Source organism: Carcharodon carcharias (assembly GCF_017639515.1).
Source record: "Carcharodon carcharias isolate sCarCar2 chromosome 35 unlocalized genomic scaffold, sCarCar2.pri SUPER_35_unloc_4, whole genome shotgun sequence".
Taxonomy (NCBI): domain Eukaryota; kingdom Metazoa; phylum Chordata; class Chondrichthyes; order Lamniformes; family Lamnidae; genus Carcharodon; species Carcharodon carcharias.
The window spans coordinates 1,085,651-1,105,614 of NW_024470720.1; the positions used below are offsets into that span (position 1 = coordinate 1,085,651).

General features: G+C 55.8%; 1 protein-coding gene across 9 annotated transcripts in view; it reads left to right on the forward strand.

Annotated features, from left to right (window-relative positions):
• Positions 1 to 19,964, forward strand: part of LOC121274248 — a 110,491-nt gene that overhangs the window by 46,082 nt on the left and 44,445 nt on the right. For all 9 annotated transcript variants that reach the window (XM_041181447.1, XM_041181446.1, XM_041181450.1 and 6 more), the window contains exons 20-23: positions 759 to 765; positions 14,184 to 14,275; positions 15,684 to 15,857; positions 17,092 to 17,161. In XM_041181447.1, the coding sequence (XP_041037381.1) occupies positions 759 to 765; positions 14,184 to 14,275; positions 15,684 to 15,857; positions 17,092 to 17,161 (343 nt within the window). The remainder of the gene's footprint in view (positions 1 to 758; positions 766 to 14,183; positions 14,276 to 15,683; positions 15,858 to 17,091; positions 17,162 to 19,964) is intronic.

Genomic DNA, 19,964 nt, shown 5'->3' on the forward strand with positions numbered 1-19,964 from the left:
TCTCTCTCTCTCTCTCCCCCCATCTCTCTCTCTCTCCCCCCATCTCTCTCTCTCTCCCCCCATCTCTCTCTCTCTCCCCCCATCTCTCTCTCTCTCCCCCCCATCTCTCTCTCTCCCCCCCCATCTCTCTCTCTCCCCCCCCATCTCTCTCTCTCTCCCCCCCATCTCTCTCTCTCTCCCCCCCATCTCTCTCTCTCTCCCCCCATCTCTCTCTCTCTCCCCCCATCTCTCTCTCTCTCCCCCCGTCTCTCTCTCTCTCCCCGTCTCTCTCTCTCTCTCTCCCCCCGTCTCTCTCTCTCTCTCCCTCCCCCCCGTCACTCTCTCTCTCTCTCTCCTTCCCCCCGTCTCTCTCTCTCTCTCTCTCCCCCCCCTTCTCTCTCTCTCTCTCCCCGCCTCTCACTCTCCCTCATTCATCTTTCCCTCAGGAGCCGGTGAGACCCGACGAGGCCAAGGACATGGGCGGCCGCATCAACGCCTTCGGCTACCTGGAGTGCTCGGCCAAGACGAAAGAGGGGGTGCGCGAGGTCTTCGAGCTGGCCACCCGAGCTGCCCTGCAGGCCAAGAAGACCAAGAGCAAGAACCCCTGCCTGCTGCTGTGAGCGACGGGGGAGGGGAGAACCCTGTACCCAGCTCCCTCGCCCCCACCCCCACCACGCCCCCTGCTCCCGGATTCTCCTTCCGCAAACCCGGCTCGCTCCCGACGGAATCGCCACCAGACAGACCCAGGGGACGATGGCCGGGCTCGCTCCCCTCCCCCGACCCTCCGTTAAAGAGTCCTCCAGTCGATGCGTGGGCAGCGCCCCCTTGCTGGGGGCACTTGCCTGGCGGGCAGGCTATGGTGACGTTTACCGTCTTAGGCCTTTCACCACCACCACCCCCCACCCCCCCCAATGCCCAACCCTGTTTGATCCTCCCGACTTGCGGAGAAAGTAGGCAACGCCTGGCACTTGCGCGTCTCCTGTTTCTCATCCGCACCGACCCCCTCTCAACGCTCTTCCCCCACCCCCGTGCTCTCGCCAGATTATTCCCGGATGGTTCAGCCCTGCCCGCGGGGATTATTACCCCACCCTGCGTCTGTCGGAGGCGCCGGGGATTGTCTGGGAGAGACAGACTGGTGGTGGGGGGTGGGGGAGGGGTGGGGCGGCTGGTAGGATTTCACTTGTGCTGAAACCCTCTCATGAACCCCCCCCCCCCACCCCCCCCGACTCCTCCGCCTCGTTCCCCCCCACCCCGCCGCCAATTCCTGTGCCTAAAGATACTGACTGGGCTACAGTGCGAGTGCCGTCAGTGCCTCAACCCAAGCGCCTTCTGGCTCCTCCTGCCGGTGGGGGGGTGGTGTTGGGTTTACCCCTTTGACCCTCCGGGTATCAGCTGTGTATCGTTCCCTCCCACCCCGCCCAGAGCCGTGTACCTCGAGTCGAACTCTTATGGGGTTTCGGGATTGGCGCGGGGGGTGGGTAGCGGGGTTGGTGCGCCAGGCTGGGCAAGGGGGCGGGGTTGGCGGTCCTGCGGGCGCCGCGTCCGGGATGCCCAGCTCGAGGAGCTTCCCGGGCTCCAGCTCGCGACTCTCCGGATGGCGGGACTCCCTCCGAGCTTGCGGGGGCCACAGCTCGGTCTCCGGGCTTGCGGGGGCCACAGCTCGGTCTCCGGGCTTGCGGGGGCCACTGCTCGGTCTCCGGGCTTGCGGGGGCCACTGCTCGGTCTCCGGGCTTGCGGGGGCCACTGCTCGGTCTCCGAGCTTGCGGGGGCCACTGCTCGGTCTCCGAGCTTGCTCTGGGCTTGCGGGGCCCATCACCATCGCGAATCTCAACTTACCCCTCAGCCCCTCTCCCGTCCAGAATTCACAGGCCTTCTGGCAAGTGGGCTGGGATCATGCCAACTATAGAGGGAGCTTTACTCTGTATCTAACCCTGTGCTGTACCTGTCCTGGGAGTGTTTGATGGGGACGGTGTAGAGGGACCTTTACTCTGTATCTAACCCCGTGCTGTACCTGTCCTGGGAGTGTTTGATGGGGACGGTGTAGAGGGACCTTTACTCTGTATCTAACCCCGTGCTGTACCTGTCCTGGGAGTGTTTGATGGGGACGTGTAAAGGGAGATTTACTATGTATCTAACCGCATGCTGTAGTGTTTGGCAGATGGGATGGGGTCCTGGAATTGGGAATATTTTGAGGGGGAACCGAGAAGGGGAGAATCTAATCCTGCTGGCTGCAATGTCTGGAATCTTTTTAGCGGGAGGGGTGGATGGGTCTGGGATGGGGGTGGGGAACTGATTCTTCAAACTGGTCAGTGGTATTTTCTACGCCTGTACAGATGGGCTGTTATAACGGGGCAGTGTGTGTGTGTGTCTGTGTGTGCGCGTGCGTGTGTGTTGGGGTTGGGGGTGGGGGGGAGGTAGATTTAAAATTTTTGATATTCACTCAGCTTTGCAACTTCGCTCTCAACTTGTCGCTCTGAGCCGTTCCACGCCCGTTTTGATGGCCTTTTTCGTGTGAGCCTCCAGTCACATTGTCAGGAGCTGCTCCGTGTGTTTGCGAGCGAGCGTGGGTGCTGGTTTCTGACGACGCCCTCCTTCTGCCTTGTAACGTTCCTCGCTGAAACCATATCGGGCTAAAATTCCTCCACCCTCCCCAAACCCCCCCCCCCCCCCCCCCCCACAACCCCCAGCACCTTGAGGATGCCTGGTTGGGGTGTCCGGGCGGTGGGAGGGGAAGCAGTGTTGTACTTCGCTGCGATGCCCCACATAGTTCAATATCCCCCCCCCCGCCAAAAAATTTTGCCCAGCCAGTTAGCTTGAGTGAACTTTTTTTCTAAATATACCTTTGACGTTGCTTGTCCTTGGCAGTATGTCCGTCTAACATAACGTGGACTAACTTCTGAATCTCTTGTTGCTTCCTTTATCCACCGGCTATTTGTAATTTATTTACTGATTAGACAGCCAGCCTTCAGGAATGTCTTTGTAAATCTCAGAAAGAGGACTTTGTTTCCATTTGTAATTCTACGTGAATGAACAATTTCAATAAAATAATCAAACTATGAGTCGCTTTCTTGACATTTATGTTGCTCTCTGCTGATGGGGGTGAGGCGGGGTCAGTGCTGAGGGAGCGCCGCGCTGTCGGAGGGTCAGTGCTGAGGGAGTGCCGCTCTGTCAGAGGGCAGTGCTGAGGGAGTGCCACACTGTCAGGGTCAGCGCTGAGGGAGCGTCGCACTGTCGGAGGGTCAGCGCCGAGGGAGCACCGCACTGTCGGAGGGTCAGCGCCGAGGGAGCGCCGCACTGTCGGAGGGTCAGTGCTGGGTCAGATACACTGTCTTTTGAGTGTGAAGTTAAACCCAGGCTTCTATCCATGTTCTGAAGCAAATGGAAAATATCTGATGGTCACTATTGGAAAGAGAGTGAGAAGGGCTGGGGATGGTCTCCCTCCTTTTCTTGGGTCTGATTCTTACGCCACGAAGAAGATGGCGAAATCTATTTAGTCATTAGCTATTTGCTGTTAGTGGGATCTTGCTGTGCGCTGCCCCCTCAGCATAGTTTAACGCATTGGAAGGGTGCTGGGGACTGTCACAATGAAGCCCCGTCAGCGGAAGAGAGTCCAAAACGTGTTCTTTTAGAAAAAATATACCATATTCATAAAATATCTAAACGAGCATCACAAAATATTTCAAAATGGCACCTACAGGTAGTACAAAGACACTCAAATCTTTTTATAATGATCATGCTGCACTCAGCTGCTAAAGTGCAAGAAATCCAATTTGAAGAAAAGTCAGAAAATTTGAGTAAAAACTCATCTGATACAGAGAAAGAGAGATTCATTCATCAATACCAACTCTGGCCCCCTCCCACTACTCTTTGTTCAGTACATCGATGACTGTTTCGGTGCTGTTTCATTCTCTTGCCTGGACCTGCAAAAATTTATCAATTTTGCTTCCAATTTCCACCCCTCCATCACTTTCACATGGTCCATCTCCAACACTTCCCTTCCTTGACCTCTCTGTCTCAATCTCTGGTGATAGACTGTCCACCAATATCCATTACAAGCCCACCGACTCCCACAGCTACCTCGACTACAGCTCCTCACACCCCGCTTCCTGTAAGGACTCCATCCCATTCTCTCAGTTCCTTCGCCTCCGTCACATCTGTTCTGATGATGCTACCTTCAAAAACAGTTCCTCTGACATGTCCTCCTTCTTCCTTAACCGAGGTTTTCCACCCACGGTCGTTGACAGGGTCCTTAACCGTGTCCGGCCCATCTCCCACCCCTCTGCCCTTACACCTTCCCCTCCCTCCCAGAACCATGATAGGGTCCCCCTTGTCCTCACTTTTCACATCCCACCAGCCTCTGCATTCAAAGAATCATCCTCCGCCATTTCCGCCAACTCCAGCATGATGCCACCACCAAACACATCTTCCCTTCACCACCGCCCCCCCCGGCGGCATTCCGTAGGGACCAGCCCCTCTGAGACACCCTTGTCCACTCCTCCATCACCCCCTACACCTCAACGCCTCCCATGGCACCTTCCCATGCAACCGCAGAAGGTGCAACACCTGCCCCTTTACCTCCCCCCTCCTCACTGTCCAAGGGCCCAAACACTCCTTTCAAGTGAAGCAGCATTTCACTTGCACTTCCCTCAACTTAGTCTACTGCATTTGTTGATCCCAGTGCGGTTTCCTCTACATTGGAGAGACCAAACGCAGACTGGGTGACCGCTTTGCGGAGTACCTTCGGTCTATCCGCAAGCACGACCCAGACCTCCCTGTCGCTTGCCATTTCAACACACCACCCTGCTCTCATGCCCACATGTCTGTCCTTGGCCTGGCTGCAATATTCCAGTGAAGCCCCAACGCAAACTGGAGGGAACAGCACCTCATCTTCCGACGAGGCACTTTACAGCCTTCCGGACTCAACGTCGAGCTCAACAACTTCAGACCCTGAGCTCTCTCCTCTATCCTCACCCCCACCCCCTTCTTTTTTTCCATATTCATTTTATTAATTCCTTTCCCCCCGCTTATTTTCATGATTATTGTAAAATGTTATTTCCATTTTCATTCATTGTTTTTATCCCCAGCTTTTAGCCTATGTTCAATCTTTTTCTTTCCCCCCCCCACCCCCGGTCTAACGCCGTCTGTCACTTTCCAGAGCGCTTACCCCGGTCCGACCATTATCACATTCTGCTTTTCACCCTTAATGCCACCATTCGCACCTCCTTTAGTCAGCACCACCACCATGAACACCCCCTCCACCTTTTATTCGTCACATCTTTGTCAATCTCTCCTTTGTCTCCACCTGTCCCACCCCCTTAATCGGTGTATATTTCACGCCATTTCTACCTCCCTTTAGCTCTGAACAAGAGTCATACGGACTCGAAACATTATCCCTTGCCCCCCACGGATGCTGTCAGACCTGCTGAGTCTTTCCAGCACTTATTGTCCTTTCATTCATAAAAATACTCCGGCCAATGGCAGGCTGAGCGCGCCCACCAGTGTTGCCATTCCACCAATCAGGGGGTGAAGGGGGGGGGGGCGCTACTGTTAGAGGCGCTTTATTAATGAGTGGGGTGGTGCTTATTCAAATGAGCCTGGCCTCTTTTCAGTAGCGGTGGGCAGTGCCTATTTAAATGACCCTGGCCTTTTTAAGTGAAAGTGGGAGGCACCTATTTAAATGAGCCTGGCCTTTCTGAGTAACAGTGGGCGGTGTCCATTTAAATGAGCCTGGCCTTTTCAAGCAGCAGTGGGCGGTGTCTATTTAAATGAGCCTGGCCTTTTTCAAGCAGCAGTGGGCGGTTCCCATTTAAATGAGCCTGGGCCTTTACAAGCAGCAGTGGGCGGTGTCTATTTGAATGACCCTGGCCTTTTTAAGTGAAAGTGGGAGGCACCTATTTAAATGAGCCTGGCCTTTCTGAGTAACAGTGGGCGGAGTTCATTTAACTGAGCCTGGCCTTTTCAAGCAGCAGTGGGCGGTGTCTATCTAAATGAGCCTGGCCTTTTCAAGCAGCAGTGGGCGGTGCCTATTTAAATGAGACTGGCCTTTTTAAGTGAAAGTAGGCGGTGTCCATTTAAATGATTCTTGCCTTTTCAAGCAGCAGTGGGCGGTCTCTATTTAAATGAGCCTGGGCCTTTTCAAGCAGCAGTGGGCGGTGCCTGTTTAAATGAGCCTGGCCTTTTTAAGTGAAAGTAGGCGGTGCCCATTTAAATGAGCCCGGGTTTTGGACGTAGCAGGGGGCGGGGGCGGGGGCGGGGGCACGGGTGGGCGGCGACGCGCGCCCGGCCGTGCGGCGCAGACCGCGCGCAGGCCCTCCCGGTTGACCGACGCACGGCCTGCCCAATCAGCGCGCCGGGGAGGCGGGGCCCCAGGCCGGCGCCGGCCAATGGCGGCGCGGCGGGGGTGGGGGAAAAGAAGGCGGGGACGAAGTCGTTCTGGTCTTCGCCTCTGCCTTGTGGCCGCCATCTTGTGCCTGCCTGTGAGAGGAGGAGGGGAAAGGGGGGGGGGGGGTGGGGTAAAGAAACCCAAAAAAAGGGGAGGAACGAGTGATATTTTCATTCAAAAACACCCCCGCCTGTTGGACGTTCGCTTTCCTCCCCTCCTTTTCGTCGAATTGGCCGTTGGAACCGCCTTTTAGAACATTTATTTCAATTCCCCGTGCCTTATATTGACGCCGAGTAATGGTGGCAGCAGCCATTTGAAGGTAAGACGTGGCTGCAGCGTCCGTCCAGGCAGCTGGAGTGGGGGGAATGCGAGGCTTCAGTCACAATATTACTTGTGTGGGGGCGGGGGGGGGGGGGGAATCTAACATAATGGACGTGGCAGGGATTTTTTGTTTTTGTTTTGGGTGGTGGGACTGGAAATAGTTGCATTTGCTAATTTTGCTTTTCAAAGTCATAAATCTCTGGGAGAGAAAGTTGGGGGGGGGGGGGGTTTCCCCAGCTTTGAATGGGGCCCCTAGACTTGATAAAATGTTGGGGGGGGGGTGTGGTTGGATGGGGAGGGAGCGACGAAATCAAGAGTCTGTTCCAAGGGGCTGGCACGGGCGCAAGGGGCCGAATGGCCTCCCCCCCCCCCCACTCCCCTGCCCGACAAACCATTTCCTCGCACCCTCCCCCCGCCACCGCAACCGGGGCGCGGCCGCCAGGGATTCTCCTTGGCCGCTCGCTCGCTCCCCTTTCCGAAAGGCTGGGAGGGTAAACACCGCAACGTTGCTGGCGGGGGGGATGGTCGACGCCGGGTGGGATAGCGGCCGCCCGGATCCGACGGGCTGAGTGGCCCCGCCCCTCCACCCAGCCCGCCGCTAACGCATCGGCTCGGCGGCTTGCCGCTCCGCGGCTCCTCCCTGCCTCCCACCCCCCCCCCCCAGTCGGTCTGGCGAGGGGTCCGTACCCCTCTTCGGCACCGAAACGCCAGTGGATTGAGCGCGCCTGACGAGGTAACCCCTTTGTTTCCAAAGAAATGCTGAATTGAAGGCCGCGGTTCAGCCCGCAGGCGGTTGACGGGACGCTGGGTTCAGGCAGTGAAGTGTGTGGCCGTGTGTGTTTGCAAAGCATCAAGAGGGTAAACACCGCAAAGTTGGTGGCGGGGGGAATGGTTGACGCCATTACGGGTTTCAGCATTGTTTTCTGCTTTAAATATCGCCTTTCGTTCCACAAAAAAAAGGGACAGAGCTCGCCATGTGGCACTCCGATTGACAGCTGACCAGCCGGTGGCACGGGAGAGAGCTTCACGGCAGGGGACCGGACGATTCGGGACAAACGGGGCCGATGCCGGCGTTTCCCCTTTCTCAAGCCTCCGGGGATGGGGTTTTCCAATCCCCCACCACCCCTCCCACTCGGAGAGGGAAACAAATTTTTAAAAGCGCTATACCGCCCGGCGGGGGAGGTGGGGTGGACCCTCCTGCCTCCTTCTTAAAGGAGAAGGAGGGCTGACAGCGCGTGGAGGGACTACTTGGGGCCAAGAGCAGACCGGAAGTGCATTTAAGGCGCTCGGAACACACTGAGAGAATTTGTGTTGTCGCTTTCGGGAGGAAGAAAGCGTTGCCATTTCAAGGTGATCCCCTCATCCCGTCAGCCATTTCGCTGCTCTCTGATCGAGACCTGACATCATGATTGCTTGGGAATGAGGACCGTGGAAGGAGAGGTTTGCTTTTCTACAGGTTTTGCCGCCTCTGGACCTCCTCAAGTGCTTTGCAGCCGTTGAAGTACTGCGCAGACATAAAAACAAAAAACTGCGGATGCTGGAAATCCAAAACAAAAACAGAATTACCTGGAAAAACTCAGCAGGTCTGGCAGCATCGGCGGAGAAGAAAAGAGTTGACGTTTCGAGTCCTCATGATCCTTCAACACAACTGCGCAGACATGATGTCGACTGGCCCGCCACAGGACATTGGACAGAACTCCCCCTGGTCGCCTTCGAGTAGTGGCTGTTGATCTCCTACAACCACAAGAGTGGGCAGATGGGGTCTAGGTTTAAATGTCTTGTCCGAAAGACTGACCCGCTGGCAGGGCTGGGGCGCTCCCTCGGCACTGACCCCCCCCCCCCCCCCCCCCCCAGGTGGGGACGAGGTGCTCCCTCGGCACTGACCCTCCAACAGTGTGGCACTCCCTCAGCACTGACCCTCCGACAGGACCATCCGACAGCGCGGCGCTCCCTCGGCACTGGCCCTCCGTCAGCGCGGCGCTCCCTCGGCACTGGCCCTCCGTCAGCGCTGCGCTCCCTCGGCACTGGCCCTCTGGTCACAGGATTGCTTGAACAAATCAGGGCCAGACATATAACATCTCTGTGCTGGAGTCTCTTAAGATAAATTCCATTTGTGTTTCTCACGAAACGGTGCCTGAGTTATACGTTGTTTGCCAGCGTTTCTCCCTCCCGGGAGAGTTGGTGACTTCATAACATGGGTAAGTTCAATATTTTTGCAGGTGAAACCTTTGTGTTTAAAGAAAAAGTTCACAGAACTTTCCACTGTCAGCAACGGTTTTCCCACCTCCCCCTTCCTGCTGACCACCCCAGACCCCGCGCCACCGTAACGAGATCCCTCCCCACCCCCCCCCACCGGGTTCACTTGCTTCTTTAGCTGAAAAGGATCTCGGAACAATTTATTGTGCCACGTTCGACCGACAGATTTCACTGGTACCCCATCTCGGCCCTGTTTGTAGAATCTGCCATGGAGGGGAGGGGTGGGGGGGAATTGGCTGCCGCACTTGCTTGCATGTTAACAGCGACTATCATTCAAAATATAGCCCGTGGGCTTTGGGGGGAGTCTGGGGATACAATTGAGGGTGGGTACAGTGCTATAGCAATGCAACACCCGCTCCCCCCCCCCCCCCCCCCCGCCACCTGCCCCTGCCAAGCGTCAAAGTTTCATGTGCCAATGGAGGGAACGCACAGGGTCAAGACCTTTCAATAAAAGCAAAAAACCTGCGGATGCTGGAGAATGGAAATGAGAACAGACAAGGCTGGGAAAACCCCGACAGGACTGGCAGCACCTGTGGAGGGAGAGAGAGACGAAAGTTAACGTCTCGAGCCCGTGTGACTCTTCTTCAGAGCTCTGGACGCTGACTCCGATTTTCTCTCTCCGCTGATGCTGCCGGACCTGCGTTTTCTGTTTATACTTTACGCCTTTTTAGCCTTGGTCGGTGTCCAGACACTGCCAAACAACAGCCCCTGTAATTTCCCTTTCATACTGTCTAACCTGTCTGGCGCTGTAATACTCGGATGAAAGTGATGCATGAGAAGAGTGTTTTAATAATGCTGTTAAGGAGGCAGGTACTTGGAGATAACCAGGGAGATGGGGGAAGCCTCCCCTCACTACACCGCTTGTCCTCTTCTCTCTTCTCCTTTTCTCTTCTCTTTTCTCTCCTCTTGTCCTCTTCTCATCCTCTTCTCTTCGTCTCTCTTCTCTTCACCTCCTCTTCTCTTCATTTCTCTTTTCTCCGCCTCTCTTTTCTCCGCCTCTCTTTTCTCCGCCTCTCTTTTCTCCGCCTCTCTTTTCTCCGCCGCTCTTCTCTCCGCCGCGCTCTTCTCTCCGCCGCGCTCTTCTCTCCGCCGCGCTCTTCTCTCCGCCGCGCTCTTCTCTCCGCCGCGCTCTTCTCTCCGCCGCGCTCTTCTCTCCGCCGCGCTCTTCTCTCCGCCGCGCTCTTCTCTCCGCCGCGCTCTTCTCTCCGCCGCGCTCTTCTCTCCGCCGCGCTCTTCTCTCCGCCGCGCTCTTCTCTCCGCCGCGCTCTTCTCTCCGCCGCGCTCTTCTCTCCGCCGCGCTCTTCTCTCCGCCGCGCTCTTCTCTCCGCCGCGCTCTTCTCTCCGCCGCGCTCTTCCCTCCCTCTCCCCTCCTCTCTTTCTGTTGGGGGTGGTGTGGGTGTGTGTGTGTGCATTGCTCTAATTTCTGCTGCAAATGCTGGGTGGATACATCAATGAGAATGAACAGGACATGTTCTACTTTCCAGGCGGAGCAACAGGGGAGAGAGACTGAGAGGGAGAGCTGCTCGACACCTGAACATTTCTGGCTGTGCGTGCACACTGTCCAGAAATAGAGATGGAGTACGACAAACGGTAATCTCATCAGGCTGGTTTGTGTGCGTTTGCTGAATCTGCTGGTTAATTCATTGCCACTGCTTGTGATTACTGGCTTTTTACAACAGTCAGACAGAGACTATAATAGACTGACAGCAACTGCTGCTCATCGGAGCTCCCCAGGAGGGAGTGCGCACAGTTAAGGCTGTGACAGATTAATGTTCAGGGGGAGGTGAACAAGTATCTTAGAGAAGTGAGGAGGGATTATGAGAAAAGACTGGCAGCCAACATAAAGGGGAATCCCAAAGTCTTCTATCGACATATAAATAGTAAGAGTGGTAAAAGGAGGAGTAGGGCTGATTAGGGACCTTAAAGAGAATTTACACATAGATGAAGCGGCCATGGCTGAGGTATTAAATGAATACTTTGCATCTGTCTTTACCAAGGAGGCAGATGCTACCTAGGCCATGGTGACAGACAAGGAAACTCTGTCACTAGAAGGGTTCAAAATTGCTAAGGAGGAAGTGTTGGATAGGCTGCCGGTACTTAAAGTTGACGAGGCATCGGGACCGGATGAGATGAATCCAAGGATATTGAAGGAAGTGAGAGTAGAAATTGCAGGGGCACTGGCCATAATCTTTCAGTCTTCCCTAGACTCAGGGGAGGTGCCAGAGGACTGCAAACATTACACCCTGGTTCAAAAAAGGTTGTAAGGATAAGCCTAGCAATTACAGACCAGTCAGTTTAACTTCAGTGGTGGGCAAGATTCAAGAAACAATTACTTGAGATAGAATTAGTAGTCACGTGGAAAAATATGGGTTGATAAAGAAGAGCCAGCCTGGATTTCTATAGGGGAATCGTATTTAACTAACTTGCCGGAGCTTTTTGAAGAGATAACAGAAAAGGTCGATGAGGGTAATGCTGTTGATGTGATGTACATGGACTTTCAAAAGGCATTTGACACAGTGCCACACAACAGACTTGTGAGAAAAGTTATTGCTCCTGGAATAAAAGGGACAGTAGCAACATGGATACAAAATTGACTGAAAAATAGGAAGCAGAGGGTAATGGTCAATGGATATTTTTCAGGCTGGAGGAAGGTTTGGAGTGGAGTTCCCCAGGGGTCGTTATTGGGACCCTTGCTTTTCCTGATATATATTAATCATCTAGATCTTGACGTGCAGGGGACAGTTTTCAAAGTTTGCGGATGATATGAAGCTTGGGAGAATTGTGAACTGTGAGGAGTACAGTGTGGAACTTCAAGAGGACATAGACAAGTTGGTGGAGTGGGCAGATAGGTAGCAGATGGAGTTCAGTGTGGAGAAGTGTGAGGTGATGCATTTTGGTAGGAAGAACATGGACAGACAATATAAAATAAGGGCTGAAATTTTGAAAGGGGTGCAGGAGCAGAAAGACTTGGGTGTGTATGTGCGTAGATCATTGAAGGTGGCAGGACAGGTGGAGAGAGCAGTTAATAAAGCAGATAGTATCCTGGGCTTTATTAATAGGGGCATAGAGTAGAAGAGCAGGGAGGTTATGCTGAATTTATATAAGACACTCGGTTAGACCTCAGCTGGAGTATTGTGCACAGCTCTAGGCACCACATTATAGGAAGGATGTGAACACATTGGAGAGAGTGCAGAAGAGGTTTACAAGAACGGTTCCAGGGATGAGAAACTTCAGCTATGACGATAGATTGGAGAGGTTGGGACTGTTCTCCTTGGAGAGGTCAAGGCTGAGAGGAGATTTGATAGAGATGTTCAAAACCGTGAGGGGGCTGGACAGAGTAGATCGGGAGAAGCTGTTCCCACTTGTAAAAGGATCAAGAATGAGAGGGCACAGATTTAAAGTGATTTGCAAAGGAAGCAAGTGTGACGTGAGAAATGAACTTTTTCACACGGCGAGTGGTTGGGGTCTGGAACGCACGGCCTGGAAGTGTGGGGGAGGCAGGTTCAATCGAGGCATTCAAGAGGGCATTAGATGGTTATTTGAATAGAAACAATGTGTAGAGGGTGCAGGGGAGAGGCAGGGCAATGGCACTAGGTCATAATGCTCATTTGGAGAACCGGTGCAGAGACGATGGGCCGAATGGCCTCCCTTCTGTGCCGTTAAAATTCTGTGACCTTTTTTCGCACTGCTGCTTGAGGTGCAGCCTGTAAAGGTGCTGGCTAGCATAGCATTAAAGGCACAGCAAGCGCTAGGGTTGGACCTCATCAGAAGCTGTGCATTCAGCTCTGGGCACTGCACCTCGGCCAAGAGTGTTCCACCACGTCGCCGGAGCGATGAAAGGGTTAGATGACCAGGACAGGTCACACAGACCGGTCTTGTGTTCCCTCGAGTGTCGAAGATTAAGGGGTGATCTAATCAAGGGGTTTGAGGTGATCGAAGGATTCGATGGGGTCGATGGAGAGAAACTATTTCCTCTGGTTGTTGGCGGTGTTGCGGTGGGCTGTTTGGGGCGGGGTGGGGGTTGGGGGGGGGGGGGGTGTTGGTCCAGGAAGCACTTCTTCACACAAAGGGGAGTGTAAATCTAGAACTTTCTCATCCCCCCCTCCCCCACAAAAATCTGTTGAGACTGCGGGCAAGGGGTGGTCATTTGGAAATTTCAAAACTCAGATTGATAGATTTTTGTTGATTACAGAACCAAGGCGGGTTATTGGAGTTAAGATGCAGATCAGCTGTGATCTGATTAAATGGCGGAACAGGCTTGAAGGGGCTGAATGGCCTCCTCCTGTTCCCGTGTAACAGGCTCGAGAGGGCCTGAATGGGCCTCCTCCTGTTCCTGTGTAACAGGCTTGAGGAGGGGGCTGAATGACCTCTTCCTGTTCCTGTGTAACAGGCTCGAGGAGCGGCCTGAATGGGCCTCATGCTGTTCCTGTGTAACAGGCTCGAGGAGGGGCCTGAATGGGCCTCCTGCTGTTCCTGTGTAACAGGCTCGAGGAGGGGCCTGAATGGGCCTCCTGCTGTTCCTGTGTAACAGGCTCGAGGAGGGGCCTGAATGGGCCTCCTCCTGTTACTGTGTAACAGGCTCGAGGGGCTGAATGGCCTCCTCCTGTTTGGGTGTTTCTGCCTTTGTTGATTTGGACAGCTCTCAGTCTGACAGCAGGGAGAAGTGGGGAGTGGACGGAAATCGGTGCTGTCCATCGTCTCAGTGCCCCGGGTCGGCAAAGAGCCTCTGTGGTGTCATCCAACGTTGGCTTTGGGCTGTGCCGGACCCAGCATCCCCACCCCATTCCACTCCACCCCAATTCCTGGACAGCTGTAAAGGTTTGTGGGTGGCGGAGGGAGCCTGTGTTTGGTCTCTTGGTTCCAGTGGCCACACTCGCTCTCTGGCTGAGGTGCCGGAGGGCGTGTCAGCTCATGTGGGATCGGACTGCCCATGGGCCAGCGTCTGCGGGGGAGGACGGGGCAGAGGTCTACCTGTGGGGCGAGGGCTGAGGGAAACGGAAGCTGAGTGTCTGTCTCTCTTTCTCTCTCTCTCTCTCTCTCTCCTCTCTCTCTCCTCTCTCTCTCCTCTCTCTCTCTCTCTCTCTCTCTCCCCCCGCCCCACTGCTGTCCACTGAAGGAACTGTACCTTACGCCACCCCTTCCCGTTTCAGTGCAAGCCGGGGAGAGCGAATGGGTCGCTACGGCAGCGACCGCAATAAAGAGGAGCACTCGGAATCGCGGGACCGGAGGGATCACGACTACAGAGACATGGACTACAGATCCTACGACCGGGAATACGAGTGCGACGGGAGTAAGGAGTACGGGAAGCAGGAGTACACGAGCTACGACCAGTCCGAGGTAAACGCTCAGCGGACGGTTGCTTTTTACACTGGTGCCAGCGAGAGCGGCGCTCCTGAAGTAGGCCACAAGCGATGCCTGTCATGGGTGCAACATGAAGCTTTGTGTGTGCCCTGGCCAGCTGCGGAATGTGACCGAGCCATCGTTCACTGCTGCCATCTCCCCCTATTCCTGTCCTTAGCACACTAGGGAAGAGACCGTGTCCAGTAAGTCAAGGGGCACGATGACCGAGACCTTCTGTTGTTTATTTAAAACTTTTTCTCCTCAAACTGACACACTCCCACCGTGGCTTCGACTCCACGGGTTTGCTTTGAGGCCACGACTGCAATATTTCCCTCCTCCCTGAGCTCCCCTCGCTCCCTTTCCCCCCCTCACTGAGCCCCCCTCGCTGCCTTCTCCCCCCCCCTCCCTGAGCTCCCCTCGCTGCCTTCTCCCTCCCCCTCCCTGAGCCCCCCTCGCTGCCTTCTCCCCCCCCTCCCTGAGCTCCCCTCGCTCCCTTCTCCCCCCCTCACTGAGCCCCCCTCGCTGCCTTCTCCCCCCCCCTCCCTGAGCTCCCCTCGCTGCCTTCTCCCTCCCCCTCCCTGAGCCCCCCTCGCTCCCTTTTTCCCCCTCTCTGAGCCCCCCTCGCTGCCTTCTCCCCCCCCCTCCCTGAGCCCCCCTCGCTGCCTTCTCCCCCCCCTCCCTGAGCCCCCCTCGCTGCCTTCTCCCCCCCTCCCTGAGCTCCCCTCGCTGCCTTCTCCCCCCCCTCCCTGAGCCCCCCTCGCTGCCTTCTCCCCCCCCCTCCCTGAGCCCCCCTCGCTGCCTTCTCCCCCCCTCCCTGAGCTCCCCTCGCTGCCTTCTCCCCCTCACTGAGCCCCCCTCGCTGCCTTCTCCCCCCCTCCCTGAGCCCCCCTCGCTGCCTTCTCCCCCCCCCTCCCTGAGCCCCCCTCGCTGCCTTCTCCCCCCCTCCCTGAGCTCCCCTCGCTGCCTTCTCCCTCCTCAAGCTCCCCTCGCTGCCTTCTCCCCCCCCTTCCTGAGCCCCCCTCGCTGCCTTCTCCCCCCCAAGCTCCCCTCGCTGCCTTCTCCCCCCCCTTCCTGAGCCCCCCTCGCTGCCTTCTCCCCCCCCCTCCCTGAGCCCCCCCTCGCTGCCTTCTCCCCCCCAAGCTCCCCTCGCTGCCTTCTCCCCCCCCCCCCCCCCCGAGCCCCCCTTGCTCCCTTCTCCCCCTCCCTGAGCTCCCCCTCCCTGAGCACCCCCTCACTGCCTTCCCCCACTCCCTTCCCCCCCCTCGCTCCCTTCCCCCCCCCCACCTTGGCGCCCCCTCACTCCCCACCACCACCACCACCACATTTGCAGGAGGGTGTGTGTGTAGCGCTCCCACTTCCACCTCCTTGCCCTGTGTCTCACACCTACCCTCTCACCTCCATCCAGGAATACAGAGAGGACAGTGACAGTTACAAGAGCTATGAGAATGCAGAGGAGCCCTTCAGCTTCCCGGGTGATGGAGACTACAGGGACCAGGACTACAGGAGCGAGTCCGGTGAGGAGAAAGCCAGCAAGATCATCATGCTCCGAATGCTACCACAGTCTGCCACCGAGAACGACGTATGTGAGCCAGAATTTTGTTCCCCCATGTTGTCCTCCCCCTGACCCAGATGCACACATTAATGGTGACAGCCTGCGCCACCTCCATCCTCACTCCAGCAGTGACTGGAGGGTCCACCCAGATTCAGACCTCTCTGAAACACCAGGCCCCTGTTTCATAGGCTGCTGGGCACAGCCCACTGAACCGATAGACAGGGAGCTAACGGTACACGCGACAGCTTCCCCTGCTAACCTCCTGTCTCCTCTCAGTGGAGTCAAATTCACACGCCGTTCCTGCTGTCTCAATGGACGAGGCACAGGACCTTGTAACTCGTTTGAGCCCAACCAGTTAAACAAAATTAACAAAATCAGGGGTAAAGTAAAAAGCAGCCCTCTAAAGGGAAACTGCAAAAACAAAGCCGATGGTGAGTTAGCAATACTGCATCAGGGAGGGAGCTTTACTCTGTATCTAACCCCGTGCTGTACCTGTCCTGGGAGTGTTTGATGGGGACGGTGTAGAGGGAGCTTTACTCTGTATCTAATGCCATGCTGTACCTGTCCTTGGAGTGTTTGATGGGGACAGTGTAGAGGGAGCTTTACTCTGTATCTAACCCCGTGCTGTACCTGTCCTGGGAGTGTTTGATGGGGACAGTGCAGAGGGAGCTTTACTCTGTATCTAACCCCGTGCTGTACCTGTCCTGGGAGTGTTTGATGGGGACAGTGTAGAGGGAGCTTTACTCTGTATCTAACCCCGTGGTGTACCTGTCCTGGGAGTGTTTGATGGGGACGGTGTAGAGGGAGCTTTACTCTGTATCTAACCCCGTGCTGTACCTGTCCTGGGAGTGTTTGATGGGGACGGTGTCGAGGGAGCTTGCTTTCAACACATTGAAGCTTGCAATCAGAATAAGTGTTGACCGTGACTCGGTGGGTCCTTACCGAGCTGGTGCCTTGGTCATTCGTTGCCTCAGTCCGAAGGTTGTGGACTCAAGCTGCACCCCCAATACAGGAGCGCCATAATCCCGGCCGACGTGCCCGGTGCCGGTACTGACGGAGCGCTGCGGTGTTGGAGGTGTGCACCTTTTTGTGGTCGGATGTCAAACCGAGGGGGGGCGGATGTAAAAGACTCCTGGGCCGGTGCACCGTTGGCGAAGGGTGGTGCGTGCCCCTGACATCCCGGGCGCGGCGATGGGGGCCAGCCGACGCAGTCCGAGTGAAAGGCACTAGAGTTTTGCTTCTTCTCCCCGTCTCCTTTCAGATCCGGGTCCAGCTGCAGTACGCCGGCTACCAGCCTCGGGAGGTGCGGCTCATGAGGAACAAATCTTCAGGTGAGGACCTGCCGTGGGTTTTAAAAGGTGCGGGGGGTGGGGAGGGGGTGGTGGTGGTGGGCTAGGGGGGTGGGGGGATTCTCTCGCTCCTCGCTCCCTCATTTCTCCGCAGCCCTCCCCCATATCCTCCTCCCTGTATTTCGCTCTGTGAAACGCCGATGGCTGAGTATCTCCGAGTCGCAGAGCGGAACTGTGGTTTGACGTTGCTGCACGTGGTTGAAAGCGGAGTATACCTGCCCGTACAGGGATCGGTGGGTTGTGGCGGTTGGGGGGCGGGCTGGTGGTGAGGAGGAGCGGGGGGTCGGGGAGGCGATCCCGCCATTTGGCCATGAGCCGCTCTCATTGTAGGAGGAACGCTTAAAACACGGACGCTTTTGAGGAAGTCTTCACCCGTTACCCCACCCCCTCCGCCGCCGAGGCCCGGTTTGGCGTTACCAAATGATACATTTCGGGCCCCCAGCGCAGGTCGACGGTGTTCGTTTCAGGTTGTGGGTGTCGTTCTCCACTCCCGCTGTCTGTCTCCGGGCGCGGCCCGGCGTTCTCGAATGTCGGGTTTTCTGCCTTTTCCCCGTTTAATTTTTACCAGCGAAAAGTCCGGGATTTGTTCAGTGGGAGTAGGATTGGAAAGATGAGGACCAGATGCTCGACTTGCGGACCGGACTCTTGGAGAACTTTGAGCTGTTTTGGGTCTCCCCCGTACTATTTTAAAAAAAAAGTCACGTGGAGGCACTGGAGAACAACAGCAACTCGCGTAGCGTCTTTAGCGGTAAGGTGTGTGCAAAATGAAAAGAACTCTGCAAGGTAATGACAACATTGAGAGGTCATAACCATCAGGAGAGATTGAACAGGCAGGAAAAGAGGAGGCTGAGGGGGGTGACCTGATCGAGCTCTTTAAAATCATGAAGGGGGCTTTGATAGGGTCGACGTAGGGAAGATGTTTCCACTTGTCGCGTGGGGGAGACCAGAACTGAGAGTGGTGGGGGTGCGGGGGGGGGAACACGGCATCGATATAAGAATTCCCCAAACCGGGGGAATTCAGGAGGAACTTCTTTACCCAGAGAGCGGGGAGAATGTGGAACTCGCTCCCACAGGGAGGGGGTCGAGGTGAATCGTGTCGACGTCTTTAAGTGGCGGGGGGTGGGGGGGAGGGATAGAAGAATATGGAGGTAGGGGGAGATGAAGAGGGTGAGGGAGGAGGCTGGTGTGGGGCAGAACTACCAGCATCTACTTTAAATCCTCCTCTCGGGCTGTCCCTGAGAGTTACAGCATCCGTCGTCCATCCTAGCTCCCTGTCAGTGTCTGTGCTCCACACGAGTCTCCTCCCGCCCCGTCTTCACCTCCCCCTATCCCCATAACCGCCCTGTCCCTTTCTCCCTCGTGTGCTCATCCAGCCTCCCCCCTTAAACACGTCAAATGGATTTTAGGATCTGGGGCACTTGCAGGTGCACGCATTTTGCTTTTGATCAGCTCGGTCCTTTGCAGTGTGTGTGTGTGTTTTTTTTTTAAGTTAAAGCAGGTCTCTCCTCTCACGGGGAAGTCAGTGGTTGGGGGCGGTGGGAGGGGGTGGAAGGCAATGGGCTGCTGTTCAAGGTCAGCAGGTAGGTTATGAGCTTGCCATTGCCTGTGTGACTCGATGCCACCCCCCGCCGCCGGAGTTGTGGCGCAGCAGAGTGGTCCTGGCATGTGTGTTTACGAGGACGAGTTGGAGGTGTGCACGGCCCCAATTCAGAGGAGGGGGCTCTCTGCGCTTTGTGACTTTGGCTGCTGGGGTAAGGTGCGGAGGGGGTTAAAGGGGGAGGGTAGTGAGGGAAGGGGGCTGGCAAGGAAGTGTGGCACAGAAAAGGCCTGTGCACCAATCCAACTCGGCAAAGCGCTTTCCACGGGCAAGGGTGCAGCTCTGACTGGACACGGGGCAGTGCCCAGGCCTCTTGCCCTCGATCTATCCTGGATGCTACTTCCACACGGCAGAGCGGAGAGGAGATTGTTGCTGGATAATGTTTTACTCTTGGGTCGTCGGAGTCATTGGTAAGGCTGGTGTGTACCGCCCGTCCCTAGTTACCCTTGAGAAGGTGGAGTGTTCTCGACACACGTGAGCGGCTTTCTGGGACCTGTCGTGCGCAACTAAAAGTGAACCACGTTGTGTGGGTCTGTATTCACAGCCAGGCTCAGACTGGGTAATGAAAGCTGCTCACCTCCAGGACCGTTAGTTAATCACTTGGAGTTTTCAAGCAGTCGGACAGCTACACGGTCACTTTGACTGAGATCAAGTTTTTATACCCAGATTTTTCAACAATCCAAATTCTCAAATTATCATGGGTTACTTATACTCTGGATTACTAGTCCAGTGATATAACCGCTACACTCCCGTACCCTGGATTACTAGCCCAGTGATATAACCGCTACACTCCCGTACCCCGGATTACTAGTCCAGTGATATAACCGCTACACTCCCGTACCCCGGATAGCTAGCCCAGTGATATAACCGCTACACTCCCGTACCCCGGATTACTAGCCCAGTGATATAACCACTACACTCCCGTACCCCGGATTACTAGCCCAGTGATATAACCGCTACACTCCCGTACCCCGGATTACTAGCCCAGTGATATAACCGCTACACTCCCGTACCCCGGATTACTAGCCCAGTGATATAACCGCTACACTCCCGTACCCCGGATTACTAGCCCAGTGATATAACCACTACACTCCCGTACCCTGGATTACTAGTCCAGTGATATAACCGCTACACTCCCGTACCCCGGATTACTAGCCCATTGATATAACCGCTACACTCCCGTACCCC